At 38.7% G+C, this 27588-nt stretch overlaps 1 protein-coding gene across 1 annotated transcript in view; it reads right to left on the bottom strand.

The window, feature by feature from the left end:
• MNAT1 (MNAT1 component of CDK activating kinase) overlaps positions 1-19531 on the bottom strand; it is a 232971-nt gene extending 213440 nt beyond the window's left edge. The window contains exon 1 of the mRNA XM_003831634.5: positions 19299-19531. Coding sequence (XP_003831682.1) covers positions 19299-19387 — 89 coding nt within the window. The 5' untranslated portion in view covers positions 19388-19531. The remainder of the gene's footprint in view (positions 1-19298) is intronic.
• Positions 19532-27588: the final 8057 nt, after the last annotated feature.

The following is a 27588-nucleotide window of genomic DNA, read 5'->3' as shown; positions in this document are numbered from 1 at the left end:
AGATGAAGGGATTCTATTAGTTATCTGTTGCTGCATAACAAAACACCACCAAGCTTGACAGCTTAAAACAATAAACAATTTATTATCTCACAAAATTTCTCAGTGTCAGGAATCCAGGAGCAGCTTATTTGTCAAGATATCAGCTGGGGCTGCAGTCATCTGAAGACAGGACTGGGACTGAGGACTAAGATGGCTCACTCACTTGGCGGTTAGTAGAAGGTCTCAGTTCTTAACCACACGGAACTTCATAAGGCTGCTGACGACACATAAACTGTCTTTCATGACAGCAAGTTGCCCAAGAACATAGAGAGTAACCACATGGAAAGCCACAAAGTCTTTGTTAAAGACCTAGCCTTGGAAATGAGAAACTTCTACCATATTCGATTGGTTATACAAGCAACCCTGATACAATCAGGGAGAAACTAAGCAAGGACATAAAAAGTAGGAGACAAAAATCATTGGGAGCCCTCTTGGATTCAAGGTATTCCAATGATAAATATACATATGTGGTTGGTGTGGTTTTACATATGGCCACAAATTCTTTATACTTCTTTCATCAAAAGGTGAAGCCCAATTCCCCTTCCTCTGAATGTGAGCTGTATTTAGGACTCTGAACAAACAGAATGCAGCAGAAACGATGGTGTCTGAATGATGTTCATAGAAGACATCGTGGCTTCTATTTGTCTCTCTCTTGAATCATCCACCCGAGGAGAAGAAAGCTACTATGTTATGCGAACACTGAAGAAATCCTTAGGAGAGGCCCATGTGACAAAGAACTGACACCTCTAGCCAAAAAATAACAGTAAAGAACTGAGGACTCCTGACAAAAACCACATGAGTGAGCTTAATACAGTCAGCCCTCCATATACATGGGGTTTTGCATACTGTGAATACTGTATTTTCAATTCTTATTTGTTTTGTTTTTTGAAATCCACATATAAGTGGACACACACTTCAAACTCATGTTGTTTAATGGTCAACTGTTTATCCTCCAACTCCAGTCAAGCCTTCAAATGAATAGAGCCCCAGCTGAAACTTGATTGCAATCTCATGAGACACCCTGAGCCAAAACTACCCAGCTCAGCCATGCCCAAATTCCTGATGCACAAGAACCGTGAGAAAATAAATGTTTGTTATTTTAAGCCATTTAGTTTTAGGATAATTTGTTAGACAGCAATAAATAACTAGTGCAAGCCAGGTGCGGTGGCTCACGCCTGTAATCCCAGCACTCTGGGAGGCCAAGGTGGGTGGGTCACCTGAGGTCAGGAGTTCAAGACTAGCCTGGCCAACATGGCAAAACCCTGTCTCTACTAAAAATACAAAAATTAGTCGGGCATGGTGGTGCGCACCTGTAATCCCAGCTACTCGGGAAGCTGAGGCAGGAGAACTGCTCCAACCCAGGAGGCAGAGGTTGCAGTGAGCCAAGATCGCACCACTGCACTCCAGCCTGGGCAACAGAGTGAGACTCCATCTCAAAAAATAATAATAATAAGTAGTACAATGGTAGAGTAATATGAAATTTCTTACAAAATTAGTTACTGAGTCAAAACTTAAAACAGCATTCTCCAAAGTGTTTTTTGTTTGTTTGCTTTGAGACAGAGCCTCACTCTGTCACCCAGGCTGGAATATAGTGGCACACTCATAGCTCACTGCAGCCTTGACCTCCTGGGCTCAAGCAATCCTCCTACCCCAGCCTCCAGAGCAGCTGAGACTACACAGCACACACACATACAAATAAGAAGATAAAAATTAAAAGAACTCCTCTGTGAAAGTATTATGTATAATTTTTTTCTTTTGTCAAAACATTTTTTAATATTATCTTGTGGCATTTTTTCAATAAAACATAATAGACATGCTTAAAATAAATCTATTTTAAAATAAATTTTTTTTTAAAATGCAAATATTAAAAATTATATTCCTAATCCCAAAGAATATAGAAATAGATCCTTAACTGGTCCTCACTTATGCTCCAATAGATCTCAAAAATACAGCATCTGGCATGTCATACTTCATAAATCCCATCACTTTTGAAAGCTTTTTTGTCCCATATCTTCTATTCCAAATCCATTCTAGATCAGTAGCAAGAAATAAGATCAAATAAAACAACATATTTTGGTAACATTATCTGAAACAGTACCAAAATATGATGATTTTTTTAGAAACATGTCAGTTAACACCAGGAAGTAAACACAGTAGAACTATTTATAAAGAAATTATATTTAATATTGGTAAATTTCAAGATACTTATATTTTAATGAGATGAATTGTTTATAAGTAAACCAGTTAGTGCTAGATGCAGTTTGCTTCAGTTACCTGAAATTAGAACAGCAAGTTCATTAAATATATATAAATCAGTGGTGCAGAGGCACTGCACCATATTGATGGAGGCTTCATTGATTTTCAATGATATAACCACTATCATATTTGTGTTCTAAAAAAAATGAGTGAGGTATACAATCACTTGTCCTCATCTCAAAATTCTTTTTTTTTTTTTACATATTCCAACTTAGTAAATGAAAAGAAAACCTAACACTCCAAACATTTCTGATAAAGTCTGTTAAATTTTAAATTTTCTTATCTTTTTGTAGAGAATATATATATTTGTTTGTACATGTAAATAATCTATATTTCTTTAAAAATAAATATGAAAAATAAAAATACTATAAAATAAGTTATCCTACAAATCATTTCATTGCATCAACAATACAATTTATTTAGGCTTCCTAGTTGACATCTGATTATACCTCAAAAACCAAATACTATGTCATTGCTTATATATCATCAATAAAAAATAAAGATGTGGCAAATACAATATCAGGAAAAATATCATTATTGAATATTCAAAGATGCTTTTTATCGTAAGCTAGCACCCTAGAAAATAAAATATAAAGAGAAAATTGTTCTAAGTAGATCAAAATGATTTTTAATATTGTAGTTTTTTCATCTTATGTATGAGTTTGAGTTACAACCCAGTTGCATTACAGTAAAAAAAAAATGTATTTAGCCAACAGGTAATCAAAATGTAATTGAAAATTAATTTTGAAATTTAATTTCTGAATGGGATTTACACACAAAAAAAGAGACTGGAGCTGTCCAGGTGGGCTATGCAACCATATATCCTTTCTTAGGCTTCAGTTTCCCCATTTGATTAAAAAAAAAAAGAAGGTGGAGGGAGACATAAAATACAACTAGAAAGATGTTTGCTAAGCTCCTTCCAAATTTAAATTAACTAAGTATGTCAACTTCCTATCAATCCTTTTAATAAAACAAATAGCATTTTGTAAGCTGTACTTTTGCACAAACTTTCATACTAAGCCTGAGAGCCAAATCAGACAACACATTCCACTTTCCTAAAGGGGCTAATATTTAGATAATTTCTCTTCAGTGGCTGCTTTAGACAAAACCATTTCCATATTTGGAACCACGTACAACATTGGTATATTTGGTATCACCCAGACATTTTTGTTCCCCTGATGCTAACTTTGCAAAACCTGTACCCAACCAACCAAAATGATTTGCTTCCCCAAAGGACCTTTTCCTAAATCAGCAGAACAGCTAAAATTAGGCTGCAAGATTTCAGATTTATGTTTCTTTAGCAAATAGTAATTTTCTTAAAAAATAGCTGATTTAACAATAAAGCCCACTTTCACATCTTAACTACAAAGAATATTTCTATAACTATAAACTTTCCTTTTCTTCCTTGTTTAAAAAAAAAAAAAAAAAAAAAGGCTGGGCGCAGTGGCTCACGCCTGTAATCCCAGCACTTTGGGAGGCCGAGGCAAGCGGATCACGAGGTCAGGAGATCGAGACGATCCTGGCTAACATGGTGAAACCCTATCTCTACTAATAAAATACAAAAAAGATTGGCCGGGCGTGGTGGCAGACGCCTGTAGTCCCAGCTACTCGGGAGGCTGAGGCAGGAGAATGCCGTGAACCCAGGAGGCGAAGCTTGCAGTGAGCCGAGATCGCGCCACTGCACTCCAGCCTGGGCGACAGAACGAGATTCCGTCTCAAAAAAAAAAAAAAAAAAGTAAAGAAAAACGAATTTATTTTTAATGACTCAAAAGAAGAACTAAGACACTATGAAAGTAATGGGGGCAGAAACCATGTCTGCCACATTCACTGTTGTTTCCCCAGAACTGTGTTTTCAACCCTCTTAGACCACAAAATTTACCTAGATAGTATAAAATACTGGTCCCCACCTCGAAAGACTATGGTAGGGCCCAGAAATCTGTACTTTAAAGAAGCACCCCAGATGATTCTTAGGATGAGGTAAGTTTTGGAATCACTGGCCTGGAAACGGTATTGAGTGTCTGAGAAAGACTGCAAATACGTTTATTAGTAAACACCAACAACTAGTAAATTACTGTTGTCTTATTTTTTTCTTGGAAAATAGGCTTAACGCATTTGAAACCTGAAGAAAATCATTAAAATCTCATTTAATTTTCACTCAATTATTCTCATTCTATTTGCTGTCTCAGGAACAAGTTGCTAAGTAAACTGAAAATAAATTGCCAAAAGATTCCTGAAACTTAAGCTGAAAAACTATATATTTTTTGCACATAGAATACTGAAAATAACTCTTTATAGATTATAGAGTAAATTTACTTGAATTCATAGATTTACTTGAATTCTTAAATTTACTCGAACTGTGCCTCATCTAATCTTCATAGTAACTGTAAGGTATCACTACTAGTGAACCCATTGTACAGATGAGAAAAAGTTTTAATAAGAATCACTAATTTTCCCTAAATCTCATAGCTAATAATAAGTAGTGAACCTAGGATTCCAACCCAGGCAATCATACTATCAGTATATATTTGTTAGACATAATATTTTTATGCCCACAGCAGAAAAAAAGCAATGAGAAAAAATTAATTCCATTTCTATTTCTATTTGTATCCCTAAAGGAAACTAATGAACTACTACTTTAGATCCTTACAGAATAAAATAACTTGCATTTTAACAAATAAGTTTGAATGTCCAATAGATAGCTTCACCTGTTTGACTCTTGGAATACAAGTTTGAGAACATAACTTCCATGGAAAGAGAATGTTCACAAAGCCAAAGATGCTATGAAACTTTCTGATACCTGCAGGTACAAATCTGGATAGATTTCCTCCAAAATTCAAAACTATATATAGTCATGCACTACACAAGGACATTTTGGTCAAAGACAGACCACATATACAATGACATCTGTTCCTTAAGATTATAATACAGCTGAAAAATTCCTATCACCTAATGACTTCGTAGCCATCCTAACATCTTAGCATAACACATTACTCACCTGTTTGTGGTGATACTGGGGTAAACAAACCTACTGCACCACCAGTCGTATGAAAATATAGCATATGCAATTATGCACAGTGCATAATAGTTAATAATGATAATAAATGACTACGATACTGGTTTATGCATTTACGATACTGTGACTTCTTAACTGTTATTTTATAGTGTACTCCTTCTACTAATAAAAAAAAAAGTTAATTGTGAAACAGCCTCAGCAGATCATTCAGGAAGTATTCTAGAAGAAGGCATTGTTATCACAGAAGATGACAACTTCATGCATGTTATTGCTCTCGAAGACTTTCCAATGAGAAAAAAACGTGGAGAGGGAAGACAGTGATATTGATGATCCTGACCCTGTGTAGGTCTAGGCTAATGTATGTGCTAATGTGTATGTTTGTATCTTCATTTTTAATGAAAAAGCTTAAAAAGTAAAAACAAAAATAGGGCCATGTGTAGTGGTTCATGCCTGCAATCCCAGCACTTTGGGAGGCCAAGGCGAGAGGATCACTTGAGCCCAGGAGTTCAAGACCAGCCTGGGCAACATAATGACACCTCATCCCTACTAAAAATCAAAAAACTAACTGGGCACGGTGGCACCAACCTGGAGTCGCAGCTATTCAGAAGGCTACAGCTGAAGGATTGCTTAAGCCAGGGATGTCAAGACTGCAGTGAGCCGTGATCATGCCCCTGCACTCCAGCCTGGGCGACAGAGCAAGACCCTGTCTCAAAAAAAAGGAAAACCTAAATTTAAAATATTTTCTTCTTTTTTTTTTTTTTTTTCTGAGACAGAGTCTCGCTCTGTTGCCCAGGCTGGAGTGCAGTAGCGCAATTTTAGCTCACTGCAACCTCTGCCTCCCAGGTTCAAGGGATTCTCCTGCCTCAGCCTCCCAAGTAGCTTGGGACTACAGGTGGGTACCACCACACTCGGCTAATTTTTGGTATTTTCAGTAGAGACGGTGTTTCACTGTGTTAGCCAGGATGGTCTCGATCTGCTGACCTCATGATCCGCCGACCTCGGCCTCCCATAGTGCTAGGATTACAGGTGTGAGCCACCACGCCTGGCCTTAAAATGTTTTCAATAGAAAAAAAGCTTAAGTCTTATAGAATAAGGACATAAATAAAATACTTTTGTATACCTGCATAATTTGTGTTTTAAGCTAGGTATTACAAAACAGTCAAACAGTTCAAAAGAAAATAAAAATTTATAAAGTAAAATTGTTACCATAAGCTGGGGTTTATTATTGAAGAAAGAAAATTTTTTTATAAATTTAGTGTAGCCTAAGTGTACAGGGCTTATAATGTCTACAGTAGTGTATAGTAATATCCTAGGCCTTAACATTCACTCACTACTTACTGACTCACCCAGAACAACTTCCAGTCCCACAAACTCCTTTCAGGGTAACTGCCCTATATAGGCGTATCATTTTTTATCCTTTTTTACTATAACTTTTCTGTGTTTATATATAATTAGATACACAAAAACTTACCATTGTGTTACAGCTGCCTATGGTATTCAGTACAGTAACACGCTATACAGACCTGTAGCCTAGGAGCAATAAGCTACACCATATAGCTTAGGTATATAATAGACTATACCAGGTACTACACCATAAGCACACTGTATGATGTTCACACAGTAAAACTGCCTAACATGAGTTTCTCAGAATGGATACCCATCATTAAGACATAATTTTGGGCAGGGCGCATTGGCTCATGCCTGTAATCCCAGCACTTTGGGAGGCCAGGGCGGGCAGATCACAAGGTCAGGAGATCAAGACCATCCTGGCTAACATGGTGAAACCCCATCTCTACTAAAAATACAAAAAATTAGCTGGGCATGGTGGCGGGCACCTGTAGTCCAGCTACTCAGGAGGCTGAAGCAGAAGAATGGCGTGAACCTGGGAGGCAGAGCTTGCAGTGAGCCAAGATCGCACCACTGTACTCCAGACTGGGCGACAGAGCGAGACTCTGTCTCAAAAAAAAAAAAAAAAGACATAATTTTGTGTGTGTGTGTGTGTGTGTGTGTGTGTGTGTGTGTATGAAATGAATCTTTAAAAAGGATTCTCAGTATAGAAGGGAATTGGAGAGTAGAAACATTACAAATAATATAATTAGTAAATATCTTGTAAACATAGTTTTAAAGAACTATAAGTTACGCTCAGTAAGTAACTAAGTATATTAGCACACTGCATCTTAAAGACTAAAGTACACTAATAGCCATTTTTGATCAAGCAAAAATAGTATGTTAGAGCCATATAATAAGCAATCCGTAATGAAGTATTCATATTCTGCAGAGTGATCAGCACCATCCCTCATACTGGGAAAAAACAATTACAGCTAATACAAATAGTTTTATTAATGTTGTAAGGTCAAAGAAAAGACTACAGACTACACTGATTTTTTCTTTTTTTTTTTTTGAGACAGAGTCTCACTCTGTCACCTAAGCTGGAGTGCAGTGGTGCGGTCTCGGCTCACTGCAACCTCCACCTCCCAGGTTCAAGTGATTCTCCTGCCTCATCCTCCCAAGTAGCTGGAATTACAGGCATGACCCACCACGCCTGGCTAATTTTTTGTATTTTTAGTAGAGATGGGGTTTCACCATGTTGGTCAGGCTGGTCTCGAACTCCTGACCTCGTAATCTACCCGCCTCGGCCTCCCAAAGCGCTGGGATTACAGGTGTGAGCTACCGCACCCAGCCAATAATTTTCTAATTAACTATTAAATTACACAAATTTTAAGAGCTTCAGGGGGCTGGATGTTACCTATTATAAACAAGTGAACAAACCAAAGTTAAATGGCTGGCCTATAACTCGCTAGTCTATGGTGAAACTAGAGCCTAGATTTTCTAACTTGAGATTTGGTGTTCTTTCTACTCCTCAACCTGTCTCTGGATAATTAAGATACATACAACACCAACTCTTACATATGTGTGAAAGCACAAACTACCTCCCCTTCAGAAGAGTCTTGCGATCTTCACTGTAATTACCAGTCAGAAGACAGGAGGCACCAATTCTCTAAGCGCTGTTCTGCAGCACTATACTGCTAATCAACCTCAAAACACTCCATTAAAAGAAAAGAAAGCTTACAAAAATATTAGGGAAGGAGCTGAGGTAGTAAAAACAAAAAAGTAATCAGAACTATACAACAAAAAAGAAAATGTTAACAGGGTACTGCCAATTTTGAGGTAAAGAAAATAAACAGGGGCCGGGCGCAACAGCTCACACCTGTAATCCCAGCACTTTGGGAGACCAAGGTGGGAGGCCAAGGTGGGCAGATCTCTTGAGTCCAGGAGTTCAAGACCAGCCTGGGCAACATGGCCAAACCCCATCTCTATTAAAAATACAAAAATTAGCCAGGCGTGGTGGCACACACCTGTAATCCCATCTACTCAGGAGGCTGAGGCACGAGAATTGCTTGAACCCGGGAGGCAAAGGTTGCAATGAGCCAAGATCGCACCACTGCATTCCAACCTAGGCAACAGAGCAAGACTGTCTCAAACAAAAAAGAAAAGCAAGAGGTACATATAGAACTGAGAAAATCTGCAAGACTACAGGAGGAAGTAAATGCTTAACAACAGTAAGGCCAGCTTTTGCTAACAAATATGATGGAGTAACTGATGCCAGACTAGCCTTCCCACCATGAGCAACCATAAAATAAAGTGCATAATACAACTGTTTACAGGCATTAGACAACAGGCAGGACAGGACATCCCTGAGAGATGGGAAACTCACAAGGTGAGCCCTACAAATGCCTCAGCTTTCTATCTGGCAACAATTGCCATGATCATGGCCCAGCAAGCAAGACTTTAAGAAGGGAATAGTGATTGTGCTAAGCCAAATAGGCAGAGATCAGAATGCAGGGTAATTGATGTGGCTGAAATCCACAAGGCAGAGAGGCTAGAAGACATGTAGGATTCCCCCATTAAATCCTTGGCCAAGAAATAGGCTGCACATGTGTAGGGCAAAACCAATCAAGGCTTAAAAGAGAGTGGTTAAGAGAGGAAAATACACTAGAGTTGAGGAGTACTGGGTATACCTAGAGTTCCCACCAGCCAGAGCAGAGAAATCACATTAACACCTTATTAACATCTCAGATATCCAGCTGAGATATCAAAAATGCCTCAACTAAGAGTAAGAACCACATCCTAGAATAAGGCATATTCTAGGTGCACCCTAACAAAGACTAAAATCAAGCCCCAACAAGTTTTTGAAGGGATTAAAAATGTGAGGTTGAGTTACACTAAAGTAAGGAAACAATGGGTTCTCCACATATCATTCTAGCAAAGAGTAAAACCAAGCCTACACAAGTTCAAAGTTATCTGCCAGTAACTGAACTACCTGCAAGAATTTTTAAAATCAACACTTTTCACAAAAATACAAAATCCAGAATCTCTATAATATACCACCTACAATTAAAAAGTAGTAAACATGCAAAAATAAATAAGCAGAAAACTGTAACCTACAGTCAAATAAAAGCAGTCAATAGAAACCAACCCTGAGATGGCTGGGCGTGATGGCTCACACCTGTAATCCCCGCACTTTGGGAGGCCGAGGCACGCAGATCACTTGAGGTCAAGAGCTTGGGACCAGCCTGGCCAACAGGGCAAAACCCCGTCTCTACTAAAAATACAAAAATTAGCCAGGCATGGTAGCAGGCACCTGTAATCCCAGCTACTTGGGAGGCTGAGGCAGGAGAATCACTTGAACCTAAGAGGTGGAGGTCGCAGTGAGCCAAGATCGTGCCACTGCACTCCAGCATGGGCAACAGAGTGAGGCTCTCTCAAAAACACAAACAAAAAAGAAACCAACCCTGAGATAGCCAAGGAGTTAACTCTTACAGACAGAAACCTTAAGATTGACTATTATAAATATTTTAAAGGAATTAATGGAAAATATGTTCAAAAAATTAAAGGAAAATGCTTTCAAAGAACTAAAGAAAAATATATTCTTGATGAATATATAGATGGGAAATATCAGAGAAATGAAAACTATAAAAAAGATAAAAATGAAAACTCTACGACCAAAACAATACAATAAGAAATGAAAAATCTATTGAATGCAAAGGGCTTAACATAGTTGGATGAGATTAGAAATGGCAGACAGGCAACAGTGAACTTGAAGATAGATCAATAGAAAATATATAATCTAAAGAACAGGGAGAAAGAGATATGAGTAAAGTTAACTTCTCAACAGAAACACTAGAGAACAATGAAATGATATCTTTTGTATGGTCAAAGAAATGCCAACCCATAATTCTATATTCAGCAAAAATATCCTTCAAACACTAGGGTGAAATAAAAACACTTTCTTATAAACAAAATCAGAGTATATTCTTCACCAACACACCTACACTATAAGAAATGCTAAGGAGCTGGGCGCAGTGGTTCACGCCTGTAATCTCAGCACTTTGAGAGGCTGAGGCAGGCGAATCACCTGAGGTCAGGAGTTCAAGGCCAGCCTGGCCAACATGGTGAAACTCCATCTCTACTGAAAATACAAAAATTAGCCAGGCATGGTGGCACACACCTGTAATCCCAGTTACTCAAGAGGCTGAGGCAGGAGAATCGCTTGAATCTGGGAGGCAGAGGCTGCAGTGAGCCGAGATTGTGCCATTGTACTCCAGCCTGGGCAACAGAGCAAGACTCCGTCTCAAAAAAAAAAGAAATGCTAAAGAATGTTCTTTAGGCAGATGGAAATCAATATGACTATAAAATCAGATCCAAAGGAAGAAGGGCAATATCAAAGATAGTAAATAGGTGAAAATAAGAGACTATATTTCACCACTTCATACCCACTAGAATGGCTATAATCAAAAGACAACTATAACAAGCATTGGCAACTACATAGAAAGACTAGAGCCCTCATTCACTGCTATAAGATGGTACAGCCACATTGGAAAACAAACTAAACAAAGAGTTACCATATGATCCAATAATTCTACTCCTAAATATATACATGAGAGAAACAAAAACATTTGTCCATACGAAAACTTGTACATGAATGTTCACAGCAGCATTATTCATAACAGCCAAAAAGTAGAAATGACTCAAATGTTCTTCAACTGATGAATGGATAAAATGTAGTATAGCCATACAATGGAATAATATTCAGCAATAAAAAGAAATGTGGTACTCATACATGCTACAACATGGATGAACCTAGAAAATATTATACTATGTAAAAGAAGCCAGTCCAGAGAACCACATACTGTATGATTCCATTTATATGAAAGGTCCAGAATAGGAAAATCTACATAGTCAGAAAGTAGATAACTGGTTGCCTAGTGCTATGGGAGCGGGGAGTTGAGGAGTGTGACGGCTAAGTGGTGAGAGGTTTCTTTGTGGGGTAATATGTACATCTCTGAGAATATACTAAAAGCCATTGAAACGTACACTTTAAATGTGTGAATTTTATGGTACGTGAATTATATTCAGTGAAGTTGTTTTTTAAAAACTTACCTTTCCTTAAAGACAACTGACTGTTTAAAGCAAAAATAACAACAAATCACAAATACAAATAAAAGATATGCTGAAAGAAACCACTAATAATAATAATAACAATGAGGAGTTAATTGTTGGCCATAAAAGGTGACTGTAATCCCAGCACTTTGGGAGGCTGAGGTGGGTAGATCACTTGAGGCCAGGAGTTTGAGACCAGCCTGGGCAACATAGTCAGAGCCTAGCTCTACAAAAAAAAATTAAAAATTAGCTGGCTGTGGCAGTGCACACCTGTAGTCCCAAATTCTGGGGTGGCTGAAGTGAAAGGATCCCTTGAACCCCTGAGTTCAAGGTTGCAGTGACCTGTGATCAAGCCACCACACTCCAGCCTGGGTGATAGAGTGAGATCCTGTCTATTTAAAAAATAAATAAATAAATAAAAAATAAAAAGCTACCTGCTAATAGGCCAATACTTTAAAAAATCCAATTATTTCAAAATAAGGCAGGAAAGGAGCAAAAGAACAACAAAAAAACCAAAGGAATACAAGGAAACATGTAGACTTAAACCCAATGATATCAATAATTAGATATAATGGACTAGTACACCAATTAAAAGGCAGAGACTGTCAATCCAGATAAAATGGCAAGACCCAATGAAGTAGAGTCTCCCAGAGATAGACACAAATTGGTTGAAAGTAAATGGATGGGGGCCAGGTACAGCGGCTCACTCCTGTAATACCTACATTTTGGGAGGCCCAGGCAGGAGGATCACTTGAGCTCAGGAGTTTGAGATTGGGAAACATAGCAAGACCCCATCTCTACTAAAAATTAAAAAAAAAAAAAAAAAAAAAGCCCAGGCGCAGTGGCTCACGCCTGTAAACCCAGCACTTTGGGAGGCCGAGGCGGGAGGATCACGAGGTCAGGAAATCGAGACCATCCTGGCTAACACAGTGAAACCCTGTCTCTATTAAAAATACAAAAAATTAGCCAGACAGGGTGGCCCGTGCCTGTAATCCCAGCTACTCAGAAGGCTGAGGCAGGAGAATGGTGTGAACCTGGGAGGCGGAGCTTGCCGTGAGCTGAGATCACGCCACTGCACTCCAGCCTGGGCAACAGAGCGAGATTCCATCTCAAAAAATAAAAATAATAAATAAATAAATAAGCCAGGTGTGGTGCCATGCACCTGTAGTCCTAGCTACTCAAGAGGCTGAGGCAGGAGGATCATTTGAGCCCAGGAGTTTATGATTGTGCCACTGATATTACATGGGTTAAAAAATTTTTTTAAAGTAAATGAACGGAAAAATGCACACTATCAAATAGTAAGCACAAGAAAGCTGACAGTGCCAAATTATTATCAGACAGAATCTTCAGGAAAAAGCATATTACAAGAGACAAAGAGGGCCATTTCATAATGATAAAAGGAGAAATGTATTAGGAAGGCATAACAATCCCAAATATGTACCCAACAAGAGAGTTCCAAAATGCATAAAGTATGACAAAACTTACAAGAAAAACTGACAAATCTACAATCATAGTGGAGTAATTCATAAGATGAGTAGATAAAATAAATTAATAAAGATACAGAAGATCTGGTAATGCTATCAACCAAGATGGGTATGGTAGTATGTACCACGTTTATAACTTATACTACACTACACCCAACAACCACAGAATGTATATTCTTTTCAAATGTACAATGATTGTTCACAAAGACAGGCCATATGCTGGACCATAAGCAAGCTTTCAGAAAACTTCAAAGGACTGAAATTTTATAGAGTATATCCTCTTATCACAACAGAAAATTATAAAATAATATATCTAGAATGTTCCTGTTCTAAATCTTCCACCTAAAATAAGTGCCTTTTCCTAATTTTCTACCCAGAGGGGGCTCTGTTTCCCAATTTGCACAAAGGTACTGAATAAGACCAGTATATTAAATGAGTTAACACCACTTATTATTCTTATCAACAAATAAATTCAAACTTAATCTGATAAAACTTTTAAACATAACTAACAATTTAGAGGAAATACTGAGAACAGAAGAACATATTTAACAATATCACAGAGATGCAATAAGCAAAATTCAGACTCTTCAGGATAAACTATCCAGTAACATCAGTAAATGAGAAATAGGAGAACAGAAAAAAAAGGGAAAAAAAGAAAGAGAAAGATGTTAAGTAACTATCACAAAACATTGCCTTTATATATCAAGATGGTAGGTACTTGATTTTGCTTATCTTGTACTTTGCGTCTCGTGCGTGATGAAAAAAGTAGATTTAGCACGTAAAATTTCCAGAGACAGGTTTTGCCAAGAATGGTTGGGATAGAAATTAATTTTTTTTTTAAGATGGAGTCTTGCTCTGTAGCCTAGGCTGGAGTGCAGTGGTGTGATCCGGGCTCACTGCAACCTCTGCCTCCCAGGTTCAAGTGATTCTCCTGCCTTAGCCTCCCAAGTACCTGGGATTACATGCCCATGCCACCACACCCAGCTAATTATTGTATTTTTAGTAGAGACGGGGTTTCACTATGTTGGCCAGGATGGTCTCGAACTCCTGACCTCAGGTGATCCACCCGCCTCAGCCTCCCAAAGTGCTGGGATTACAGGCGTAAGCCACTGCACCCAGACAGAAATTAAATTATTAAAGGCTGTAGTTAAATGATAATTAGATACCACTGCCTCCATCTAATTCTATATGCCTTCAGAATGGAAGGCCCATTTCTTGAAATAGGTGGCCTGATAAAGAAAAAAAATTACCATTTTCTGTAATTGAGACAATGTTCATCCTTGAACAGAAAAAATTAAAAAAAGAACATGAAATCCAATCTTCTTCTGTATGCATACAATCAATTCATTTGTGCATTTGCTAGATTAAATTGATAAGTAGGGAAATATGCTTCTTCAATTGCTAGCAGCTAAGAAATAAAGGTATTTAATAATGTTTCACCTCTTTTCTCTCCTCTCTGCTCCTGTATTTTCTCCCATAAGTAAAACTCCTAGTTAATTTTTCCATAACCCTATAGTTCCTCTTTTATGAAGCACTACTCCTACTCACTTTATCACTTGCCTCCAAAAAGTCTTTGCTACTTGAGGACATGAAAAAAAATAATAATAAGTTAATAAAATCCTGCGGAAGCCAGCCTTCAAGATAGCCCAATGATATTCACACTCTTGGTATTCACACTCTTGTGTGTACTCTCCCACATTATAACACTACAAAACACCAGAGGTGATGGTATATCACTTCTATCATTAGGTTTTAAAAGGCTCTACAGCTTCCAGTTCCCTTCCTCCCTCCCTTTCTCTCTTCTCCCCTCCATCTCCCCAATCTTCCTTACCTCCACTCATATCACTAGTTCTGGGAAAAGTCACGTCATAAGTAGCCCTATGGAAGAGTCCATGGGGAGGAACTGAAGCCTCCTGACAAGAGCCACATGAGTGACCTTGGAAACAGATACTCCAGGCCCAGTCAAATCTAGACTGCAGTCCTAGCCAACAACTTGATTACAACATCCTAAGACCGAGCCAGAATCATTCAGCAAAATAATACCTGCTCTTCTCAGACTAACAAGCATATTATTAAAATGCCTATATTCAATCCCATGAAATACATGCCATAAAAACTCAACAAACTATCAAAAAATTTTTCATTAAGAGCCAAAATGAGGCTGGGCACGGTGGCTCACGCCTGTAATCTCAGCACTTTGGGATGCCAAAGCGGGTGGATCACCTGAGGTCGGGAGTTCAAGACCAGCCTGACCAACATGGAGAAACCCCATCTCTACTAAAACTACAAAATTAGCCAGACGTAGTGGCGCATGTCTGTAATCCCAGCTACTTGGAAGGCTGAGACAGGAGAACTGCTTGAACCCGGGAGGCAGAGGTTGTGGTGAGCTATCACGCCATTGCACTCCAGCCTGGGCAACAAGAGCAAAACTCCATCTCAGGCCGGGCGCAGTGGCTCACACCTGTAATCCCAGCACTTTGGGAGGATCGAGGCAGCTGGATCACGAAGTCAGTAGTTCGAGACCAGCCTGGCCGACATAGTGAAACCCCGTCTCTACTAAAAATACAAAAATTAGCCGGGCATGGTGGCATGCGACTGTAGTCCCAGCTACTCGGGAGTCTGAGGCAGAAGAATCACTTGAACCTGGGAGGTGGAGGTTGCAGTGAGCCTAGATCATGCCACTGCACTCCAGCTTGTGTGACAGAGCAAAACTTCGTCTCAAAAAAAAAAAAAAAAAAAAAAACCAAGATGTTTTTCTTATCAGAAAAGCATCTGATAAGATGCTTTTAAACATCTTTTAAAATGCAAGATTTTAAAAAATAATATTAGCCAATATAGGCAAAGTTGTGTGGCAATAGGAATCTCCATACAGTTGTTGGTAACATAATTGACAAGATCTTTTTTTTTTTTTTTTTTGTAAGATAGCGTTTCCCTCCTGGCTAACACGGTGAAACCCCGTCTCTACTAAAAATACAAAAAAATTAGCCGGGCGTGGTAGCGGGCGCCTGTAGTCCCAGCTACTCGGGAGGCTGAGGCAGGAGAATGGCATGAACCCGGGAGGCGGAGCTTGCAGTGAGCCGAGATTGCGCCACTGCACTCTAGCCTGGGCGACAGAGCGAGACTCCTTCTCAAAAAAAAAAAAAAAAAAAAAAAAAAAAAGGATAGGGTTTCCCTATGTTGTCCAAGTTGGTCTCGAATCCTCCCTCCTCAGCCTCCCAAGTAGCTAGGATTACAGGTAGGAACAACCATGCCTGTCTTGACATAATCTTTTTTGAGAACAACTGGGCCATATTTATCAAATTTAAAAGCCACAAACTCTGACCCAACAATTCTACTACTGGACATTACCTTGTGATTTTTACCTGTTATATCTTATGATATACTGGCCTAAATGCTCAAAGACATATATGTACATATATATGCATACTTATGGATGCTTACTCCAAGGAAAAACTGGATAATTAAACAAATATTAATTTTAAAAATTGGGGTAAATAAATTATATTTGAACAATGGACTACTATCAAATTGTTAAAAGAGGAAAACATATGCATATTGATCTAGAGAGATTATCCAATATACATAATGAAAAAAGCAAGGAAATATATATATATATATACACATATATATATGTTTATGCTATATTCCTGTTTATGCTAAAGGAAGAAAAAGTTTTCTACCCAAACACACCCATGTTTGTATATGCATAGAAAATATCCGAAAATATACACAAACAACCTAAAAGTTGTCACCTCTGGAGAAGTGAACCACAAAAATTTTTACCTTTCAATTAATAACTTACGTTGCTTTTATTATTAATAGCTTATATAATTTTAAATTTTTTAAATGATTGCCGAAAAAATCAGTGAGTTCTCTCCTCCATTCAGAAACAGCAGTGTGTTAGCCTAGATTAAAGTACTTCTTTAAAAGGATGATTAATTAGACAACATGCTAAAGAGTTCATATTAAGAAAATTACAACAGAGTCCTTATAATTAAAGCTGTATTTTCACATTTCATAGTGTACTGAAATCATTTAAAGCTAATCATTATTGTGCAAGTATTTCATAGCAGGCCAAATAAGTCCTGTTTTAATTTTATTTCTGCTTATCACCCATGCCACACAAAGAATAATAATAATAAAATAGCCAATATATAGTAAACAAATATTATGTGACAGAATACTAAATATCTCTAAATATTTTCCATATATTATTTAATACTTAAGGACCGTGATACAAGCAGCACTATTTTCTCTATTGTACCAACAAGAAGAACGGCTAACAAAGAGTTAGTCATTTCCCTAAGGCCACAGAGCCAGTAAGAGTAAAGAATGTGAAATCAGACAGGCTCATTCCAAAGCTTGTTCTCTCAGCCAATACGCTACAGCTTTTCACTCATTTTGTTCACATTTCAAGTCAAAAAAGGACTGTAAAATGTAGCCTGTTATCTAACAGGTTAGCAAATTAACCACATTAAATGCAACACCAGAATGAATTAGACAAAAGTCTTAACTCTTAGATCTTAACAAAAAGGGCTGAGGATACAACAAAAGCAATTTCAATTAAAATAAATATTTTATAATTGCCCAATTAAAATGCCATTTATGTTACTGAAATCGTATAATCTTCCCTGAATGGCTAATTGCTGCTAGGCCAGAAAATTACATTTAGCATCCTTCTGGTAAATTACATTTAGTTAGTATCCTTCCCAAAAAAAAAAACAAACTCTCTTTCCTGTTCCACCATAACAAACCTCATAAAGAAAAATGGAGAGAAATTGAACGAAATCTCTCTAAAAACAGTCTATCTACAGTGTTTTTCCATGTAGAATTCCCTTTTCCATGCATTCTTCTTGATTACTTTTACCTTACTTCTAATCTTAAATCATTCAATCACAGCTCTACTATACTTCTTTGCAGAGTAAAGCAAAGGAAAATAAAGATCAATTAGAAAAGTTAAGTAAGCTAATAAATTCCATATAATAATTATAGCTACAGCTAATCATGCAATTTATGCTTACCTAAAGACCCTGTCATTGCTCTACATTTTTGTCAGCACTTGGGGGGTTGGGAGGAGACCTTGTCTACACACTGTAGATTATCCATTGTTTTTTGCCTCCAATAAACCTGAAAGAAACTACAGGAATATATGCTCGCCATTACATGGCACCTTTTTATCTCAAAGTGCTTTCTAGAACCACCTTCACTAAACCACATCTGACAAGAAATCTGGCAAGAAACACTTTGACCAATCCCTGTTTCAAAATACACAAACTCAACCTCCCTCCTTCTGTCCCCTTCCCCTGAAAATGGGCGTTCTAAAGTCAGACTTTCTGGGTTCCAATTCTCTCGAGGCCCACTTAATAAGGGACCTTGAGCAGTCTCGATTTCCTTCCCTGTGAAATGGAAATACCAGTATCTACTTCATGGGACTGTTGTAGGAATGAACTGAGATAACTCATGGTAAGGCGCTTAGAACACTGTCTGGCACAAAATGTGCACTCAAATGCCAGCCATTATTATATCTTCAAAATTAACTACCTGCAGTCCGGGTTTTCTTCATTTTAGTGATGGGAGTCTAACCGAACTCCATCAGGACAAGTGGGCATACACACAGGGTTTTTTAATTAACTCATACAATAAATAGCAGCAGTATATACTCAAGCAAATTTTAAGTTTTCATAGCACTTTCGCACTTTTTCAATAAAAACATTTCATATGAAATAAACACTCCAATCCCCCACGCTTTTAATCAGCGATGTCCAGAGCCCAGTAAACAACACAAAGCCTGGAAATACAGTCGGGATACTCATTGGCTATGGAAGGCGGAACCTGACAAACTGCTGGATGCCACACTGAGAACCCGCAGTTCAAAGCAGGCCAGAGCCGCTCGGGGCTAGCGGCTACAGTCTATTTAAAGTCACAACGCCTTCTTTTCCCATTTTCCTCCCCAGTGTTGAAACTAACAACGCCCTTTGCTCACAAGACGAGGCCTAGCATCTCCCGGCCCTCTCCTCCCACCCAGCGCGTCTCTCCCCCAGGGAACGCACTGCCGCCCAACTCACAGAGTGTGTCCGCAGACATTCACCATCAGCTTCAAGGAGGGGTTCCGATATTTGGTGGTCTTACACCGAGGGCAACCCTGATCGTCCATGGCGGTTTCCCTCCTACAGACTCTCGCAGGCGCCTGTTTCAGCCAGAGCCACCTACAAGCCCCCTCAGACGCGACCAAGCAGGTTCCTACCAACAGGCGCTTGGCAGAGACGGTCCCTTCGCGAAAGAGCACCGGCAAGGGGCGAGGCGCTGCAACACAAACGTTCCGGCAGTCAGTTCCCCGGGTCTTGCATCTAGGGCTTGGTCTTAGCCTTCCATAAAGCAACTTAATACCTTGAATTTGACAGGGGAACTTTTAAAATGGCAAATTATACAAAGCCTTATCTCCACGCACCCAGTTGCATTTTTCAAGGTACTGTGTCACAATTAGGAAGATAAATTCCATCTTGTTCTGTCTGGAAACATTCCCATGATTTCAAAGATTTATGAGCGGTGTACTTACTTTCTTTTGGACCATTTAATAGCCTGTGCTTTATACTTCTTTATAATTGCATAGTCATGTCAGCTCAGCTGATAATATGCATTCGCAGATACAAAATATGAAAAAGCTATCTACTCCCCCATCAGACAGTATTTATTTCCCCAAATACCTAGGAAAAAATCATATAAGAATACATACAGAAAAATTTAGTTCTGCAATTCCAAGATCTGATAGCCTGAATATCTTTGTAAATTGTAAACCATGTTCATCACATTTATCAAGAAGGCAAATTGAAGTCTGTAAACAGCTCTATTAAATAATAAGCTTTCCCACTGTAAAGGACACATCTTATTCATCTCCAAAATAAAGATTTGTTGATTCTTAATGAGTAAGTAGACTAAGTGAAGAATTAATGAATGACTATCAAACAATAGCGTAATGTGAAAATTTTTAGTGTCAAACATTCTTTGTAACCACCTTCATCTGACCCAAACTCCATCAGAAGGGAACATGCAAACAAGATTTTTCAAATAATCTGATACAATGAGTATAAGCTATAAACATTTATAGTAATTTTAACTCATCATAGAACTTGTGTTCTTTTCAAGAAAAAGGAAATTCAATTCACATTTTTAAACAGTGAACCTGGTAGGGAACCCAAAACCCAAAAATACAGTTGGGATTTCCATGGGTATAGAGAGGGATGCTGACAAACAGCTGGATACCACACCCAGGAACCAGCAGATCAAAGCAGGCTGTGACAGAGCTTTACATTAGTATGAAGACATCAAGGATTCATCTAATAAATAAACCATATCATCTCTTTGATCATAATATTGTTCCTCAACAGGAGTTAACCAAACATAAACTTACTAAAATAGGTAACACCAAATACTATGCTACTATGCTGATCCGGAGGCTTATTATGCTGCTGCTATTGTCTTATTGAAAGACCACATCCAGACCAGTTACATGATTCAGAGTGAAGCTCTTCAAGAACAAAGGCAACTCTAGTACTTTATATTTTGGACCATTTAATAGCCTGTGCTTTATACTTCTTTATAATTGCATAGTCATGTAAGCTCAGCTGATAACATACAAGAAACTTCTGGTGAAAGAATGAATATGTCATATGTGCAAATAAAATTTTTAGCCAATACTACATTGAGGTCATCCACTCAGATGGCATTATAGTTTATTGCCACTAGGACAATTTTTGTGTGTTTGTTTGTTTGTTTTGAAACAGGATCTCCTTCTGTTGCCCAGGCTAGAGTGCAGTGGCCCGATCACAATTCATTGCAGCCTTGAACTCCTGGGCTCAAGTCATCCTCCCACCTCAGCCTTCTAAGTAGCTGGGACCTCAGGCACTAGCCACCAGTCCCAGCTAATTTTTTATTTTACTTTTTTAAGAAATGGGATCTCACTATGTTGCCCAGGCTGGTCTTGAATTCCTGGGCTCAAGCAGTCCTCCTACCTCAGGCTCCCAAAGTGCTGGGATTACAGGCATGAGCCTGTAATGATGCCCAGCTATCCAGGACAGTTTTAATTATGTCTTTGAAGATGAGACCCAACCACGTTGTGAAGTGAATTGCTTTTCCTTTCTCCCAAAACTTAAGATTAAGGCAAAGAAAGCACTAAAGATTGTGAGAAGCAGCATTGCTACAAGCTTTATCCTTTTCCTAGGTGGGAAACTACTAACTTGGAAGCATGGTAGCAACAGCTGACTTGGAAATCTGTCAGATAAGCTTTACTTATGGACCTAAAGACAGTAGAAAATAGCACTTATAGATTTGGTCTCTGGTACCAAGAGAGCTGAATTCAAGTGCTGGCTTCATCACATGATTTATATGACCTTGAGCCTCAGTTTTCCCAATTCTAAGTTCAGGATAGTACTTGTAAAGAATAAAAGATACTTCATTTAAAGCACCTAGCATAGAGTAAGAGCTTCGTAACTGCTGGCCATTATTAATGGTAGCATTAGGATACTGGCAGTAGTATTATCTAAAAGAGGCAGGACAATATAATAATAAGAGCCCAACCTTCTTTTACATCAGTCAGACCTGTGTTTGAAGCAAATTTCCAATCCTCCCGTTCCTCAGTTTCCTTCTTGCATATAATACACTTCATAAAATTGCTGTAATGATTAAATTACATGACATAGACATAAATAAAGGCCCTAATACAATGCCTCATACATTACAGAAGCTCTGAAATGTACATCATTATCACTGGTGGGGATGAATAACATGGAATGGTCAGAGAGCTTTGAGGAGGAAAGCACTGATGGCACCAGGTTCCTAATTCAAATGGAACCTCAGCCTATGTAGAAAACCACCAAACTCAAGTTTCCTAAATTTCTTTTTTTTTTTTTTAGGAGAAAATAATTTATCAACCATAACATATAATTTTGAAAGATTAAAAACACGTTCATCTCAACACAAAAATTCAATCATGCTTAAGTGCCTTCCAACGTGTTCATCCAAGGTGAACCTTCATATGTTTACAAATTCTTTTTCTTTATGAATTTTTGTTGACTAAGAACAATTTTTTTTCATTTTCTGAACTTCAAAATTATGCATTTTTCTATACGCTATACATATGAAACTTATGCTCCCTATGTATTGTTTTTACTATTTTTTTTTAGGTTTTTTATTATTATACTTTAAGTTATAGGGTACATGTGCACAACATGCAGGTTTGTTACATATGTATACATGTGTTGTGTTGGTTTGCTGCACCCATCAACTCATCATTTACATTAGGTATTTCTCCTAATGCTATCCCTCCCCCATCTCCCCACCCCACGTCAGGCCCCGGTGTGTGATGTTCCCTGCCCTATGTCCAAGTGTTCTCAGTGTTCAACTCCTACCTATGAGTGAGAACATGCGGTGTTTGGTTTTCTGTCCTTGTGATAGTTTGCTCAGAATGATGGTTTCCAGTTTCATCCATGTCGCTACAAAGAACATGAACTCATCCTTTTTCAGGGCTGCATAGTATTCCATGGTGTATATGTGCCACATTTTCTTTATCCAGTCTATCACTGATGGACATTTGGGTTGGTTCCAAGTCTTTGCTATTGTGAATAGTGCTGCAATAAACATACATGTGCATGTGTCTTTATAGTAGCATGATTTATAATCCTTTGGGTATATGCCCAGTAATGGGATGGCTGGGTCAAATGGTATTTCTAGTTCTAGATCTTTGAGGAATCGCCACACTGTCTTCCACAATGGCTGAACTATTTACACTCCCACGAACAGTGTAAAAGCATTCCTATTTCTCCATATCCTCTCCAGCACCTGTTGTTTCCTGACTTTTTAATGATCACCATTCTAACTGGTGTGAGGTGGTATCTCATTGTGGTTTTGATTTGCATTTCTCTGATGACCAGTGATGATGAGCATTGTTTCATGTGTCTGTTGGCTGCATAAATCTCTTCTTTGGAAAAGTGTCTGTTCATATCCTTTGCCCACTTTTTGATGGGGTTGTTTGACTTTTTTCTTGCAAATTTGTTTAAGTTCTTTGTAGATTCTGGATATTAGCCTTTTGTCAGATGGGTAGATTCCAAAAATTTTCTCCCATTCTGTAGGTTGCCTGTTCATTCTGATGGTAGTTTCTTTTGCTGTGCAGAAGCTCTTTAGTTTCATTAGATCCCATTTGTCTATTTTAGCTTTTGTTGCCATTGCTTTTGGTGTTTTAGTCATGAAGTCCTTGCCCATGCCTATGTCCTGAATGGTATTGCCTAGGTTTTCTTCTAGGGTGTTTATAATTTTAGGTCTTTAATCCATCTTGAATTAATTTTTGTATAAGGTGTAAGGAAGGGATCAAGTTTCAGCTTTCTACATATGGCTAGCCAGTTTTCCCAGTAGCATTTATTAAATAGGGAATCCTTTCCCGATTTCTTGTTTTTGTCAGGTTTGTCAAAGATCAGATGGTTGTAGACGTGTGGTGTTATTTCTGAGGCCTCTGTTCTGTTCCATTGGTCTATACATTTCTGAAGACAGCTGAATCCCAAAAGTGGAAAAATTGAGGCCCTTATTTCTCTTCCCAAGTCTGCTCATCCTATAGCATTCCTACCTCAGTTAACAGTAGATTCTATGGGAATGGGACAGTGTTTCTCAAATGCAGACCTTCTTTTCCAGCCCCAAGGCTATGGACCCAGGTTGGGCTTTCCTCGTCGGAAGAGGATACTTACTGTTTTCTCCCTTTACTAAGGACAGCATCTCTACTCCACTTCTTTTGGGAAATAGTCCTTAGTCCCTCACCCCACATGTATGTGGTTCTACTAGGTCTGTTGATCACAATGCCTGCCCCCTGGCACAGGGGTTGGCATGACACCTTTATTGGCTGTGAACTTCCTCAGGAACCAGAAACTCCAATTGAACTGGCCTAGGCAAAAAGTTGAATTTATTGGATCACAATATCAAACAATGTGAAGAGCAGGAGTGCAGCTGGCTGGACTTGAAGACCTGCTATCCCATTTCACTTGCCTCTGTCTTTCTCATCAGGTTAGTTTTCAAAGGAGCTTTCTCCAAAACCTTAGAAACATGGCTCCCAGTAGCTCCAAGCTCACATTTTACATTTTCATCAAAGAGGCTCTGCTGCTTTTCCCTTACTGCCAATTTGAACAATTCTTCCCTAGGCCAGTTCAAGTGGGGTCTCTGGATCCTGGGGAAATTCATATCACCATAAAAAAGTAAGAGTGCTGCTATGCTTGGGAGATGACTAGAATCTGGCACTCAGTCTCTGCCAGGATGTCTTCTCTCCACTGTAGCCCATGTGACTCACTAGGTCACTCTTCATCTCACCTACTGCTTATCAGTGTCCTAAACATGCAGATACCTTGATCACTGAGAATTCCCAAGCATTATATCTAAGATTCCCTCTACTAGTCTTCCTTAATTCTTCCAGTACAAGTTTGAAAACCCCCAGCAAAAGATTCTGAGTGTTTTGGGGCAAGTGCCCATCCTGGGTCATCAATGGTGGCCATGATATGACACACAGACATCACCACTGTATATCCCACAGCAAACAGCATTTCATTCAAAGTCCATAATTTGTCTCCAACATGCCTTTTAAGCTAATAACCCACATTTACATACAACCCACACTCCAGACACACTGGATTACTATTTCAAAAATATACCACACACCTTCACAGCTCCATGCTTTTCTCATTCTGTTTCCTCTGCTTCTCATTAACCTTTATCCTTATCCTCTCAAAATTATTGTCCTTAAAGACCCAGCTAAAAATTCACTCCCAATTGCCCTCCTCGTCTCAAAATCAGACTCTCTATCCTCACCAATCCCATATCCTATATTGTTACTTATCATTGTCTTATCTCCCCCACAAAATTTTAAGCTCCTCAGGAACAGAGACCTCAATATATTCGTCTTTCTATCCTTTGGTACCAAACCCAGTGCCTTGAACTTAAGGCTCAGTAAGTGTTTGGCAAATAAATGATCCTTCAGAAATATTCGCTACATATCATCAACCATCACTAAATAATAATGGATGGGAGATAACTTTAGAACCTAATTTCTCTAATACACTAATAGTACCAGTACATATGCTTTTTTTCCCCCTGGGACAGGGTCTCACTCTGTGTCCAGGCTAGAGCTCAGTGGCATGATCATGGCTCACTGCAGCCCTGGCTCAGGTGATCCTCCCACTTCAGCCTCACAAGCAGCTAGGACTACAGGTGAGTGTCACCACACCCAGCTAATTTTTGTATTTTTTGTAGAGATGGGGTTTCACCATGTTAACCCAGGATGGTCTCAAACTCCTGGACTCAAGCGATCCATCCACCTGGGCCTCCCAAAGTGCTGGGATTATAGGTGTGAGCCACCACACCCAGCCCAAACTCACTGATGAATGAAGAAATCTCCATTCTTGATGGCAAAACCATCAAATATATTCAAGCAAAGTGTAAAATTTTGTGCTGCACCTGATTTTCTTCAATATACTAAAATGGCCAAAGATTTTTACCTACACTCATCACTATCTTCAAGCTGGAAGGAAAAGACACAGAAACAAGCAGCTTGGTTTTTTGCTCTTCACTCTCACACAATCCCAGCCTCAATCCTGTTTTCCCAAATCGCAACACAGATTGATTTTTATTTTTATTTTAGATTCAGGGGGTACATGTGTAGGTTTCTTACATGGATATATTGCACGATGTTGAGGTTTAAGCTTCTATTGAACCCTTCAACCAAATAGTGAACATAGTACTCAACAGGTAGTTTTTCAACCCTTGATCCCCTTCGTCCCTCCCACCCCTTTTGGAGTCCCCAGTGTCTGTTGTTCCCATTTTTATGTCCACATGTACCCAATGTTTAGCTTCTGCTTTTTTTCCCCCCTATCATCCAGGCAGCAGCCTCAAACTCCTGGACACAAGCAATCCTTCCACTTCAGCCTGCCAGGTAGCTGTAACTACAGACGCTCACCACCATGCCCAGCTATTTTTTTTTTATTTTTTGTAGAGACAGGGTCTCATTATGTTGCCCAGGCTGTTCACAAACTCCTAGCCTCAAGCTATCCTCCCAGATTGGCCTCCCAAAGCACTGGGATTACAGGTATGAGCCACTGCACCCAGCCTAGCTCCCACTTATAAATAACATGCAGTATTTGGTTTTCTGTTTTGGATTAATTCACTTAAGACAACAGCTTCCAGCAGCAACCATGTTACTACAAAGGACATGATTTCATTCTTTTTTATAGCTGTGTAGTATTCCATGAGCAACACAGTTTTAGACAGCATATCAATACAACAGACTCAATGTTCACGGCATGGCACACATAGGAAGTAGAAGCAAGTATTCATCAATTTTACAACACATTTGGCAAAACCAGTGCTCTGGGATAAACTCTACACACCTTCAGGTCTAGTATTCCATTCCAATGTAACTGACCATGTTTGAGTCTACTTTGAATTGCTGGCAGAATGAGCTCTGAGTGTCAACTGGCTATAGGAACCTGGATCTTGGTGTGGATTTCACAGCTGGTCCTACTGGAGGTATGGAATAGCAATGTAGCTAGCTACAGGCTACAGATGTCATAAAAAGCCACTGTTGCTTCTATAGAACTTGATGCTCTAGAGGCAAATATACAGAAGACATGCAGAAGCCCAGCAAGTGGTTTTCCAAGTCAATGCACTATATTTGATTGATAATAATTCTGAAGCAGACTCCTGTGACCTGGTTTGGGATGGCTCCAAACATAGCCAAAGGAATTTTCATTAGGTATATACAACTAAAAAGTCTCCTACTTTGCAATATCAGGAAGAAGATAACAAACATTTACCAAGGATTAGTTACTCACCAGGTGCTTTCTGGCACATCTTATCTCATTTAATCCTCACAACAACTTAGTCTACTTTTTATAGTCAAGTAGCTAATAAATGGAAGAGCTAGGATTAAACCTGTGTCTAGCTATCTGATCCTCAAATCCACATCCTTTCCACTAAACCACACCATATCCTGTCTACTTTGTTCTGAGAAATGTGCTTTAAAATTTCAAGGAATTAAATGCAACATGGTCTCCTGGATTGGATCATAGGACAGAAAACAGACATTAATGAAAAAAAAACTGGTGAAATCCAAATAAAGTCTAGAGGTTAGTTAATAGAAATGCGCCAATGTTAATTTGTTCAGATAAATATAGCATTATCATGTAAGATGTTAAAATTAAAGGGAACTAGGTGAAAGGTAAGTGGAAACTCTACTATTTTGGTAACTTTTCTGTAAATCAAAAGCATTCCAAATAAAAAATATATTTTTAAAAAAATTTGGCCAGGTGTGGTGGCTCATGCCTCTAATCC

This window comes from Pan paniscus, chromosome 15 (assembly GCF_029289425.2).
Source record: "Pan paniscus chromosome 15, NHGRI_mPanPan1-v2.0_pri, whole genome shotgun sequence".
NCBI classification, from domain to species: domain Eukaryota; kingdom Metazoa; phylum Chordata; class Mammalia; order Primates; family Hominidae; genus Pan; species Pan paniscus.
This window is presented reverse-complemented; position numbering and strand designations above follow the sequence as displayed.